The sequence below is a fragment of the Molossus molossus genome, unplaced genomic scaffold (genome assembly GCF_014108415.1).
Source record: "Molossus molossus isolate mMolMol1 unplaced genomic scaffold, mMolMol1.p scaffold_m16_p_2, whole genome shotgun sequence".
Classification (NCBI taxonomy): domain Eukaryota; kingdom Metazoa; phylum Chordata; class Mammalia; order Chiroptera; family Molossidae; genus Molossus; species Molossus molossus.
This window is the reverse complement of record NW_023425355.1, coordinates 97,638,674-97,651,615: the sequence shown is the minus strand read 5'-3', so window position 1 is coordinate 97,651,615 and position 12,942 is coordinate 97,638,674. Positions and strand designations below refer to the sequence as shown.

At 41.4% G+C, this 12,942-nt stretch overlaps 1 protein-coding gene across 2 annotated transcripts in view; it reads right to left on the bottom strand.

The window, feature by feature from the left end:
* The window catches only part of PHF8 (PHD finger protein 8), a 113,106-nt gene that overhangs the window by 64,519 nt on the left and 35,645 nt on the right, over positions 1-12,942 (bottom strand). For both annotated transcript variants that reach the window (XM_036270364.1, XM_036270365.1), the window contains exon 8: positions 12,416-12,578. In XM_036270364.1, coding sequence (XP_036126257.1) covers positions 12,416-12,578 — 163 coding nt within the window. The remainder of the gene's footprint in view (positions 1-12,415; positions 12,579-12,942) is intronic.

The following is a 12,942-nucleotide window of genomic DNA, read 5'->3' as shown; positions in this document are numbered from 1 at the left end:
ATGGTACATTTACCCAATGGAATGTTACTAAGCCGTTAAAAAAAAAAAAAAAAAAAAGGAAATCATACCTTTTGCTACAGAATGGATAGACCTGGAGAGTATTATGCTAAGTGAAATAAGCCAGTCAGAGAAAGGAAAGTACCATATGATCTCACTTATATGTGGAATCGAATTAACAAAATAAACTAACAAAGTGGAGATAGACTGATGGATACAGAGAACAGGCTGACAGCTATCAGAGGGGAGGGGGTTGGGGGTTGGGTGAGAAGGGTGAAGGGATTAAAAAAAAAAAGACTCATGGACACAGATAACAGTATGGTGATTGCCAAAGGGAATGGTGGTTAGTTGGAGATAGAAGGTAAAGGGAGGATAAATGATGATGGAGGGAGAGTTGACTTGGGGTGGTGAACACACAATATACAGATTATGTATTATAGAATTGTATACCTGAAACCTGTGTAATTTTATTAACCAAGGTCACCCCAATAAATTCAATAAAAATTTAAATTCAATTAAACATACAAATATATTTGTAATAATTTATACTTTCAATTAAGTTATAAATACATAAGTGTTCATTATATTATTCTTTATATCTTTTGGTACATTTGAAATATTTCGTTAAAAATTCAATAAAGGACATCCAGTCAAAATGGCAGCATAGGTAAACATGGTACTTGCCTCCGCCCACAACCACATCAAAATATACAACTAAACTACAGAATAAACATCTTTCAGAACCACCTGAAATCAAGCTGAATGGAAGTCCTACAACTACGAAATTAAAGAAGCCACATCGAGACCGGCAGGAGGTGCAGATGGACTGTTCCCACGACCACCTGTGGTAGATAAAATTCAGCAGGAAGCCCTGGCCAGTTTGGATCAGTAGTTAGAGCACTGGCCCACAGATCAAAGAGTCACGTGTTTGATTCTGGTCAAGGACACATACTCAGTTGTGGTTCGTTCCTGGCCCTGGTTGGGGTGGTATGGGAGGCAACCAATTGGTGTGTCTCCCTCACATCAGTGTTTCTCTCTCCTTCTCTTTCTCTCTCTCCCCTTCTCTCTCCCACTCTATCTGAAAATAAATGGAAAAATGTCCTCAGGTGAGAACTTAATAAAAAAAAGAAATCAGGAGGAATACCTCGGCTGTAAAGGTCCTCCCTGAGGAGCAAGGGGTCCCTGTACCACAACAGGCCCCCAGCTCAGGGTTACAGTGCCAGGAAGAGAAGTCTCCATAATATATGGCTGTAAAAACCAGTGGAAATTGAAGCAGAGGGAGGCTGAGGCTGCTGAAGTCCCAGACAGTTCCTCCTAAAGTGCCCACACATAGACTTACTCGGACTCGCTCCCTCTGACCTCCAGTTCTGAGGAGGCAGCTTGAAAGGCACCAGGGACATACGAGGAGGAACTGAGATGTTTGGCTTTGGGGTGAGGGCTGGAGACACAGCTTTCTTGCACACAAGACATGCTGGCGCAGGCCACTGTTCCTTTGGTGAGCCCTTCCCCCATAGGACCTGCAGAGGGCTGCCATATCTGAGACTCCAGCAACCTGGCTCATACTGTTTGCCCCGCCCTGGTGATTCCCTGAGGCCCTACCCCACCCAACTTTTGGGCCTACCCAAGCTGTTCCAGTGGCTTTACTATAGGATGGGCCTGTTTTGGCTCCTGTTCAGATTTTACCAAATTCTCTCAAACAAGGAGCATATGACCACAGTGAGCTCCATACCTCTCAATAAGTGATCCCAGACCTGGCACTAGAAGCAGCCATCAATGGTTCACAGCTTGGCTTTGCCTGGGCACCTCCAAGCCCAGCACAAGCAGCAGCCATCTGTAGACAGCTTTGTAGCTTATGTCCGGTGACCCGGGCAGAACACAGGCAGTGGCTGACCTTGCCCCAGAGCCAGGAGACACAGTGGACAGCCTCAGAGCACCACTTCCACAAGTGACACAGTCAAGAAATGGACTCAGTATGTACCAGAGCCCTGATGAAGTAAGTCTTGCTCTGTGCGTTGAGCCCCATGCACAGCTGATGCTCTAAGGTAGTCAGAGATAAATGGTCAGTGGGCACAGCCAGTCCTTAAGCTGATCAGCCTGAGTAAATCCCTTCCATTGATTTGCCAACAGGAATCAAGACTCAATTACAACAGAAGGGTGTACAGTCGTCCCTTACACTTCGCGCTTTGACTTTTGTGGCTTCACTCTATAGTGGTTTGTTCATATATATTCATTAAAAAGTTGATCAAGCCCTGGCCGGTTTGGCTCAGCGGTTAGAGCGTCCACCTGCGGTCCGGAGAGGCCCGGGTTCGGTTCCCGCTAAGGGCGTGTACCTCGGTTGTGGTTTGTCCCCGGCCCTGGTTGGTCGTGCGGGTGGCAGCCACTCGATGTGTCCCTTTCACATCGATGTTTCCCTCTCTCTCTCTTCCTCTCTCTCCCTCCCACTCTGTCTGTACAAAAAATGGAAAAATGTCCTCGGATGAGGATTAAAAAAAAAGAAAAGTTGATCGAGACCGTGAAAATGATACAGTGCATGCTCGGTTGTCTGAGTCAATTATACGCCCCTGTATTACAATTAAAATTACTGTACATATGGACTATAGGCCTATGTATTCGAGCACCCCCACAAATCCTTCAATACCAGGTGCAATCGCTTGACCACTCATTATGTGTGGGCAATAACTTTTTTCAAAAAAATCAGGTGTGGTGAAACCAAGCCAATCAGAGTGTGCTGTTCACTGATTGGCTATCCTATCCTCTTCCTATCCTGGCCATTGATTGGCTGAGCCTCATGCAGTTGTTTAAAAAATGTTTAAAAACATATTTAGAAGGTCGTAAACAGTTTTTCTATGCTCTAACTGCGAAAATATTCGATTTATAATTAAAGAAGCCTACTTTGCAGAAATTCATTTATCTCAGTAGAGTCTGGAAATGATTAACTGCGATAAACGAGGGCCAACTATAAAGTCCACCTGAGGGGTACACCTAGAGGGCACAGCTGGGGTGACCAGGGAGGCTGTGCCACTGGACCCTACAGGACACCTATTACAATAGGCCACCCTAGGAAGAAGCCTAGGAGACATAGCAACTCTACCTAATACATAGAAACAACCACAGGGAAGCAGCCAAAATGAGGAGACAAAGAATCATGTCCCAAATGAAAGAACAGAACAAAACTCCAGGAAAAGAACTAAACAAAATGGAGATAAGCAATCTAACAGATGCAGAGTTCAAATCACTGGTTATAAGGATGCTCAAGCAACTTAGTGAGAATTTCAAGGAACTTTGTGAGAACGTCAAGGAACTTGGTGGGGACCTCAAGAGCATAAAAAAGGACCAGTCAGAGATGAAGGATGCAATAACTGAAATAACTTACAGGGAATCAATAGTAGAGTAGGCAAAGCCCAGAAGCAAACCATCAATTTGGAATATAAGAAAGCAAAACATACCCAATAAGAACAGCTAAAAGAAAAAAGAATCCAAAAAAATTGAGGATAGTGTAAGAAGCCTCTGGGACAACTTCAAGCGTGCTGACATTCGCATCATGGGGGTGTCAGAAAAAGAAGAGAGAGAGCAAGATATTGAAAACCTATTTGAAAAAATAATGACAGAAAACTTCCCTAACTTGGTGAAGGAAACAGACATACAAGTCCAGGTAGGACAGAGTCCCAAACAAGATGAACCCAAAGAGGTCCACACAAAGACACATCATCAAAATGCCAAAGGATAAAGACAAAGAGAGAAACTTAAAAGCCCCAAGAGAAAAGCTGTTAGTTACCTACAATGGAGCTGATTTCTCAAAAGAAACATTGGAGGCCAGAAGGGAGTGGCAAGAAATATTTAGTGATAAAAAGCAAGGACTTACAACCAAGATTACTCTATTCTGCAAAGCTATCATTTAGAATCGATGGACATATAGTTTCCCAGACAAGAAAAAGCTAAAGGAGTTCATCACCACCAAACAAGTATTATAAGAAATGTTGAAGGGTTTTCTTGAAGAAAAAGATAAAAAATATGAATAAAATGGCAATAAATACTTATCTATCAACAACTGAATATACAAACAAAATGCGCAAGCAGGACAGAAACAGACTCATAGATACAGACAACGTTTTGTTGGTTGCCAGATGGGGGGGGAGTTGGGAGAATGGAGAAAAAAAGTAAAGGGATTAAGAAGTACAAATTGGCCCTGGCCAGTTTGGCTCAGCGGTTAGAGCATCGGCCTGCGGTCCGGAGAGACCCGGGTTCGGTTCCCGCTAAGGGCATGTACCTCGGTTGCAGTTTGTCCCCGGCCCTGGTTGGTTGTGCGGGTGGTGACCACTCGGTATGTCCCTTTCATATCGATGTTTCTCTCTCTCTCTCTGTTCCTCTCTCTCCCTCCCACTCTACCTGAACAAAAAATGGAAAAATGTCCTCGGGTGAGGATAAAAAAAAAAAAAAAATGAAGTACAAACTGGCCCAGCTGGTGTGGCTCAGTGGTTGCGCTTCGACCCATGCACCAAGAGGTCACTGGGTTGATTCCCAGTAGGGGCACATACCCAGGTTGTCGGCCTGATCCCCAGTGGTGGGCACGCAGGAGGCAGCCAGTCGATGATCTCTCTCATTGATGTTTCTCTCTCTCCCTCTCCCTTCCTCGCTAAAATCACTATAGAAAAATTATTTTTTAAAAAAGTACAGCCATGGCCGGTTTGGCTCAGTGGTTAGAGCATCGGCCTGCGGTCCAGAGAGATCCGGGTTTGGTTCCCACTAAGGGCATGTACCTCGGTTGCGGTCTGTCCCCGGCCCTGGTTGGGTTGTGCGGGAGGCAACAACTCGATGTGTCCCTTTCACGTCAATGTTTCTCTCTCTCTCTCTCTTTCTTTCTCTCTCTCTCTCTCTCTCTCTCCCCCTCCCTTCCTCCCTTCCTCCCTCCCTCCCTCTCTATCTGAACAAAAAGTAGAAAAGTGTCCTCAGGTGAGGATAAAAAAAAAGTACAAATACATTGTTAGACGAACCTCAAAGGGAAGGAGGGAGGGGAGGCAGGAAGAGAGAAACCAAAGAACTTATACGTATATATGCATAACCAACAGACACAGACAATAGTGTGGGGGAAGCAGGAGAGGGGTGGGAGTGGGGAAGAGGGAGGAAAGGGGGGAAAAAGGAGGGACATTTGTAATACATTCAACAATAAAGATAAGTTTAAAAAACACAAATAATTAAATAAAACTTTTTTTAATCAAAATTTTTTCAAATATATTTTTATTGATTTTTTTAAAAGAGAGGAAGGGAGAGAGATAGAAACATTGATGTGAGAGAGAGATAAATAGATCAGGTGCCTCCTGCACACACCCTACTGGGGATCCAGCCCACAACCCAGGCATGTGCCCTGACCAGGAATTAAACCATGACTTCTCAGTCCCTGGGATGATGCTCAATCCACTGAGCCACACCGGCCTGGCAAATAAAACAGTCTTTTAACGGTCCTCAGTCACCTCTGGGATAAGTTTAGCCTGCCTACCTTTTCAGCTGCATGTGCTCCCAGCCCGTAATCTTTAGGTTCTAGTATCCATAAACTGCTCCACACAGCCTTACTTTCTTTCCCTATGTCTAAGATGTCTTTCCTGCCTTTCTTTCCTTGGTCAGTCCCTACTTACCCTTCAGATATCACTCTTCTGAGATTTTAACAAAGTTCTGTCTAGACTAAGTGCTCTTCTCTGTGCTCGTCTCTGTGCTCCTAAAACTTCTGGTGACTACCTCTATTACGGCTGTGAGAATATTATACTGAAATGGCTTATTGAAGTTTTGTCCCTAGCACCTAGCCCAATGCTGGGGCAGACAGTAGACACTCAACTCTTGTGGAACTAAGTAGATTGCACCAGTTTGTGAAAATTTCTCCCAAGGTGCAAATTAATCCAACTCAAATTTCTGACAGGAAAATTCAATTCACCAATCAGTTACTAAGTGCCCAGTGTAGAAAAAGCATCATGCCTGTGAATAGAAAACTATGAAAAAAAAAGCAGGTGGATATGGGGGCAGGAAACTTGCCTCACCATATATTAAGCATCCTAAAAAACCAAGGTAATCAAATCAATATAATGTTGATATATAAATAAACAGACAAATAGAAAATAAAATCCAGAATTATATACTATAATGTTAAACAAAAATGTTAGAATTACATGACAAAAATTTTAAAGGAGTAGTCATAAAACTGCTTCAATTAACAATTATAAACATGCTTAGAGCCCTGGCCGGTTTGGCTCAACGGTTAAAGCGTCGGCCTGCGGTCCAGAGAGACCCAGGTTCAGTTCTCACTAAGGGCACGTGCCTCAGCTGCGGTTTGTCCCTAGCCCTGGTTAGGTCTTGTGGGAGGCAGCTACTTGATGTGTCCCTTTTACGTCAGTGTTTCTCTCTCTCTCTCTCTCTCGTGTGGGAGGCAGCTACTTGATGTGTCCCTTTTACGTCAGTGTGTTTCTCTCTCTCTCTCTCTCTCTCTCTCTCTCCCTCTCTCCCTCCCTCCCTCCCACTCTATCTGAACAAAAAAATGGAAAAATGTCCTGGGGTGAGGATAAAAAAAAAAAAAAAAAAAAAGAACATGCTTGGAAAAAAAATAGAAAGAAGAAGAAGATATAAATAAGAAACATAGAAATTTCGGAGCCAAAAAATACTATTTCTAAAATAAATAATGCAATGGATGGACTCAACAGCAGAATGAAGACAAATGAGAAAAGAATGAGAGAACCTAAAGATAGAACAATAGAAAGTACCCAATATGAACAAGAGAGAGGAAATAGATTGACAGAAAGATAAACTCGGGGACCTAGGACTACAACAAAATATATAACATTCATTAAATCAGAGACCCAGAAGAGAAGTTAGAGTGCGGGATTGAAAAAGTATTTAAAGAAATAATGGCTAAAGATATAAACCTACACATTCAGGAAGCTCAATTAGCACACAGTATAAACCCAAAGAAATCCATGCCAGACATTGCTGAAAACTATATGTATATGAAAAGCAGCAAGAAATGAGCCTCATGGGGGAAAAACAATTTGAATGACAGTTGAAATCTCATCAGAAACCATGAAAGCAGAAGGAAGCAGCACAACACTCTTCAAGTACTAAAAGGAAAAAACCATCAACTCAGAATTCTATATGCAGAAAAAATATCCTTCAAGAATGAAAGGGAAATCATGACATTTACAGATAAAGAAAAACTAAAGAGAATATGATGATAAACAGAGAGAAAATGATAAAAGAAGGAATTTTAGAATACTAGGAAGAAAGAAAGAGCAAGAGAGTAAAAATACAGGTAAATTTAACAGACTTTTGTTTTGCTTGGGTATTTCAAATTATGTTTGACATTTGAAACAAAAATTAAAACACTGTGTTCTGTGGTTCTCAATGTATGCAGAGGAAATATTTAAGTCAAATACATTATAAATGAGAAGGGTAAAGGGATGTGAACAGAGGTAAAGTTTCGACACTTGCCTCAAGATGGTACAATGTCAATATGGCAAGACCTGTAACTGTATAAAAATAGGTAGGTAGGTAGGGAGGGAGGTAGGTAGGTAGGTAGGTAGATAGATATAAAATGAAATTAGAATAACCACCAAAAAACCTATACCAAAATTGAAGCTAAAAATTCATATAGAAATTTAAGGCACCCAGAATAGCAATAATAATCTTGGGGGAAAAAAAAACAGCAAAGATGGAGGGTTAACATTTCCTGATTTCAAAACTTATTACAAAAGTACAGTAATTGAGATACTGTGATACTATCATAAGGACAGACTTATAGAACAATGGAATAAGTTCAAAGTCTAGAAATAAACCAATACACCTATGATTATCTGATTTTTTTTAAATTCTCACCCAAGGACATTTTTGCATTTATCTTCAGATAGAGCGGGAGGGAGAGAGGGAGGAACAGAGAGAGAGAGAAACATCGATGCAAGAGAGACACATCAAGTGGTTGCCACCCACACAACCCTAACCAGGGTCAGAGACAAACTGCAACCGAGGTACGTGCCCTTAGTGGGAACCGAACCCAGGACTCTGTGGTCCGCGGGCTGACGCTCTAACCACTGAGAGAAACTGGCCAGGGCTGATTACCTGATTTTAAACAAAGATAGCAAGATATTTCAATAAGAATAGCCTTTTCAAGTGTTTCTGAGACAACTGGACATCCACATACTGAAGAGTGAAATTGGAAAATTGCTTCATATCATGTATCAAAATTACCTTGAAATGGATGAAAGACTTAAATGTAAGAACTAAAGCTATACAATTCTTAGAAGAAAACACAGAAATACATTTTCATCTATTAGGCAATGGTCTATTAGATATGACATCAAAAGCACAAGCAAACAAACACAAAATAAGTAAAGTGAATTTTTGTCCAATATCAAGAAAATGAAAAGACAATGCCCAGAATGAGAGAAAATACATTCAAGTCACATATCTGATAAAGGTCTAATATCCAAAATAAAGAAAGAATTTTTACAATTCACAATAAAAAGACAAATTACCAAATTAAAGAATGAGCAAAGGTTTTGAATAGACATTTCTCAAAAAAAAAAAGAGATACACAAATGTCCAATAAGTACATAGAAAGATGCTCAACATCATTAGTGATTAGCAAAACACAAATTAAAATCTCAATGACAAAGCACTGCACACCCACTAGAAAGACTATAATCATAAAGTTAGACAAGAACAAGTGTTGGAGAGAATGTGGAAAAAGTCAGACTCTCATAAATCACTGGTGGGAATGCAAAATAACGCAGCTGCTTTAGAAAACAGGTTGGCAGTTCCTCAAGAAGTTGAACATAGAGTTACCATATGACTCATCAAATCCTCTCCTAGGTATATATACAAGAGAACTGAACGTATGTCAACACAATAATTTGTACATGAATGTTCATAGCAGCATTATTCATAATAACCAAACAGTGAAAATAACCCAAATAACTATAAAATGATGACTGGATAGAGTATGGTATATCCACACAGTGGACTATTATTGAGCCACTTAAAGAATGACTGGCCGGCCCTGGCCGGTTTGGCTCAGCGGTTGGAGCGTCGGCCTGCGGTCCTGAGAGACCCGGGTTCGGTTCCCGCTAAGGGCGCATACCTCGGTTGCATGTTTGTCCCTGGCCCTGGTCGGTTGTGCGGGTGGCAGCCACTCGATGTGTCCCTTTCACATCGATGTTTCTCTCTCTCTCTCTGTTCCTCTCTCTCCCTCCCACTCTACCTGAGCAAAAAATGGAAAAATGTCCTCGGATGAGGATAAAAAAAAAAAAAGAATGACTGGCCGGTGTGGCTCAACGGTTGAGCACCAAAATGTCGCCGGTTTGATTCCCAGTCAGGGCACATGCCCAGATCGTGGGCCCAGTCCAGTGTGGGGGGTGCAAAAGGTGGCCAGTCGATGTTCTCTCTCATGGATGTTTCTACCTCTCTCCCTCTCCCTTCTTCTCTTTCTAAAATCAATAAAGAAAAAATATTTTTTTAAAAAATAATGAAGTACTGATATGTGTTATAACATGAATGAACCTTGACAACAGTATGTTGAAAGAAGCCAGATTCAAAAGATTATATATTGCAGTACTCCATTTATATGAAATATTCAGAATAGGCAAATCCATACACACAATACAAAAGTGGCTGACAGGGGCTAGGGGGAGGGAGAAATGGGAATTGACTGCTAATAAACATAGGATTTCTTTCAAAAGTGATGAAAATTTTTAGTATGAGATAGGAGTGATGGTAGCACAACCTTGTGAATATTTTTTTAAAACTGAATTATACCCTTGAACACAGTTATGGGTACATGTCTCATTTTTTAAAAAGTATATTTAACTAAATAAAAATACAACATATCAAAACTCGTGGCACAGCTAAATCAGTGCTGAGGGGGAAATTTATAGCACTAAATGCTTACATTAGAAAACAGGGAAAGTCTGAAATCAATTATCTAAGATCCTGTCTCAAGACTTGAAAAAAGAGAGCAAAATTAATCCAAGGCAAGCAGAAAGAGGAAAAAATAAAGATAAAAGCAGAAATTGGTGAAAATGAACACAGAAAGACAATAGAGAAAAATCAATAAAACAAGAGATTTTTCTTAAGTTCAATAAAATTGACAAACCGCCATCAATATTCACACAGAATAAAAGAAAAGGCACAAATAACTAATATCAGGAATGAAACGAGATTTCACTAGAGAACTGGAAGATATCAAAACACTATAAACAAATCTACACACATAAATTCACATCTTAGGTAAAATGAACCAATTCTCCTTAGCAGTACAAACTATCACAACTCACCCATTAAGAAATAATTTGAGCCCTGGCCAGTTTGGCTCAGCAGTTAGAGTGTCGGCCTGCGGTCCAGAGAGACCCGGGTTCGGTTCCCACTAAGGGCATGTACCTCGGTTGCAGTTTGTCCCCGGCCCTGGTTGGTCGTGCAGGTGGCAACCACTCGATGTGTCCCTTTCGCATCGATGTTTCTCTCTCTCTCTCTCTCTCTCTCTCTCTCTCTCTCTCTCTCTCTCTCCCTCCCTCCCTCCCTCCCTCCCTCCCTCCCTCCCTCCCACTCTATCTGTACAAAAAATGGAAAAATGTCCTCGGGTGAGGATAAAAAAAAAGAAATAATTTGAATGGCCTAATAAAGTTTAAGAAAATTGAATGCTAATTAAAAATTTCTTGCCCTGGCCAGTTTGGCTCAGCGGTTAGAGCGTCGGCCTGCGGTCCGGAGAGACCCGGGTTCGGTTCCCGCTAAGGGCGCGTACTTCGGTTGCAAGTTTGTCCCCGGCCCTAGTTGGTCGTGCGGGTGGCAACCACTCGATGTGTCTCTTCACGTCGATGTTTCTCTCTCTCTCTCCCTCCCACTCTATCTGTACAAAAAATGGAAAAATATCCTCGGGTGAGGATAAAAAAAAAAAAAAAATTTCTCCCAAAAGAATTCTCTAGATCCATGAGATTACACCAGAGAATTCTACCAAATGTTTTGAAAAATTTTAACACTAATTCTAAAATCAAGAAATTAGAAATGTCCAGGAGACATATGAAAAAATGCTCAACATCTCTAATCATCAGAGAGATGCAAATTAAAATGACTATGAGATACAACCTTACACTTGCAAGAATGGCGGCCATCAACAAATCCTCAAACAAGTGCTGGCAAGGATGTAGAGAAAAGGGTACTCAAGCACACTGCTGGTGGGAATACAAAGTGGTGCAGCCATTATGGAAAACAATATGGTGTTTCCTCAAAAAATTAAAAATGGAACAGCCATTTGACCCAGTGATCCCACTTCTTGGAATAAACCCTAAGAAGCCTGAAACACCAATCAGGAAGAATATATATGCACCCCTATGTTCATAGCAGCACTATTTACAATAGCTAAGATCTGGAAACAGCCCAAGTACCCATCAGTAGATGAGTGGATAAAAAAGCTATGGTACATTTACACAATGGAATACTATGCAGCTGTAAAAAAAAGAGATCTCTTATCCTTTGAGATGACATTGAGGGACCTGGAGAGTATTATGCTAAGCGAAATAAACCAGTCAGAGAAAGACAAGTACCACATGATCTCACTTATTTGTGGAACATAATGAACAAAATAAGCTGTCGACCAAAAGAGACCCAAAATTATGGAAGTAGGGAACAGACTGACAAACCTCAGAGGGAAGAGGGGCGGGAAGAGATAAACCAAAGAACTTGTATGCATATATGCACAACCAATGGACACAGACATTAGGTTGGGGAAAGCAGGAGCAGGGTGGAAGCAGGGAGAAGGGAGTCAATGGGGGGGAAAAGGCGGAACGTATGTAATACTTTCAACAATAAAAAAAGTAAAAAAAAGAAATTAAGAGATCAAGAAAAATTTAAATAAATGGAGAGACTTACTGTGTTAATGGAAGACTCAACATAGTAAAGATGTCAACTTTCCCCAAACTGAGACAATTGGGAGGAGTTTTTCAAAATACACACACTCAGATCCCACCCAAGACCTACAAATTCATAATTCTAGGGGTGAAGCCTGGGCATGTATTGTTTAGGAAAAAAAGCCCCACCCTGACCACAGGTCATTCTGATTTATAGCCTACAATGCCAGCCTCCCAGTTAACATCCCTAGAGTCATAGGGCTTAAGAGTCTTATTCACTATCTGTCCACCAAGTTGCCATCAGCCCAGTGCAAAATAATCTATCAACCTCCTCTTGGGCCTCCCCACCATTCGCTCTCCCAAGTGACCATGCTGCCCACTGGCCATCATGTGAATTTTCTTGAGGTTCAGTTCTGAGCCTTCAGATGATATGAAAGGGATATGCCACATAATCAGATCAACACATGGGAAGGGCCTGGCTCTAGTGCCACAAGCTCTCTTCCTCTTCCCGCCCTCCTAAAACACTCCCACAGGGTCCCAGGGAAGACCTGTGGGAATGAAAAGTGTCTGTCCTTGCTTCACAGAACACTTGTAGCACTTGTCCACCTGGTCCCCAAAGAACATCTCATCCTGGTTAGAGGAGCTGCTCCAGCACTCAAAGAGAGTCAGGTTGGCATTTGTTGGGCGGATCAGGTAGAAGATCTTCTCACCCTGAAACAAAAAGAGGTTGAAATGCCAAAAACATCAAGTGTTTCCAGAAAAGTCCGCCAGGGGGATTCTCCAAAAGGATATTCTCTCTCTCATGCTCCAAGACCATGTGGTATGCCAGAATTCTTTCCCAAACCTATCCAAAAATCATTTTTATGTGGATTTGGAAAACTTCAAATGGTGCTTTCTATAAGATTGACAAAAATAATATAGAAAGGTTATTTCAAACCAAACTGTTCAATTAGCCTGAATGTACCCAAAAGGCTCATATTTTTCATGCAATGTTAAATGAAAAATGGCCTCTATAGATAAAAAGATCAACACTACTAGCCCTAGGAGAATTTAAGGCCACCTTACCAATGAGAAG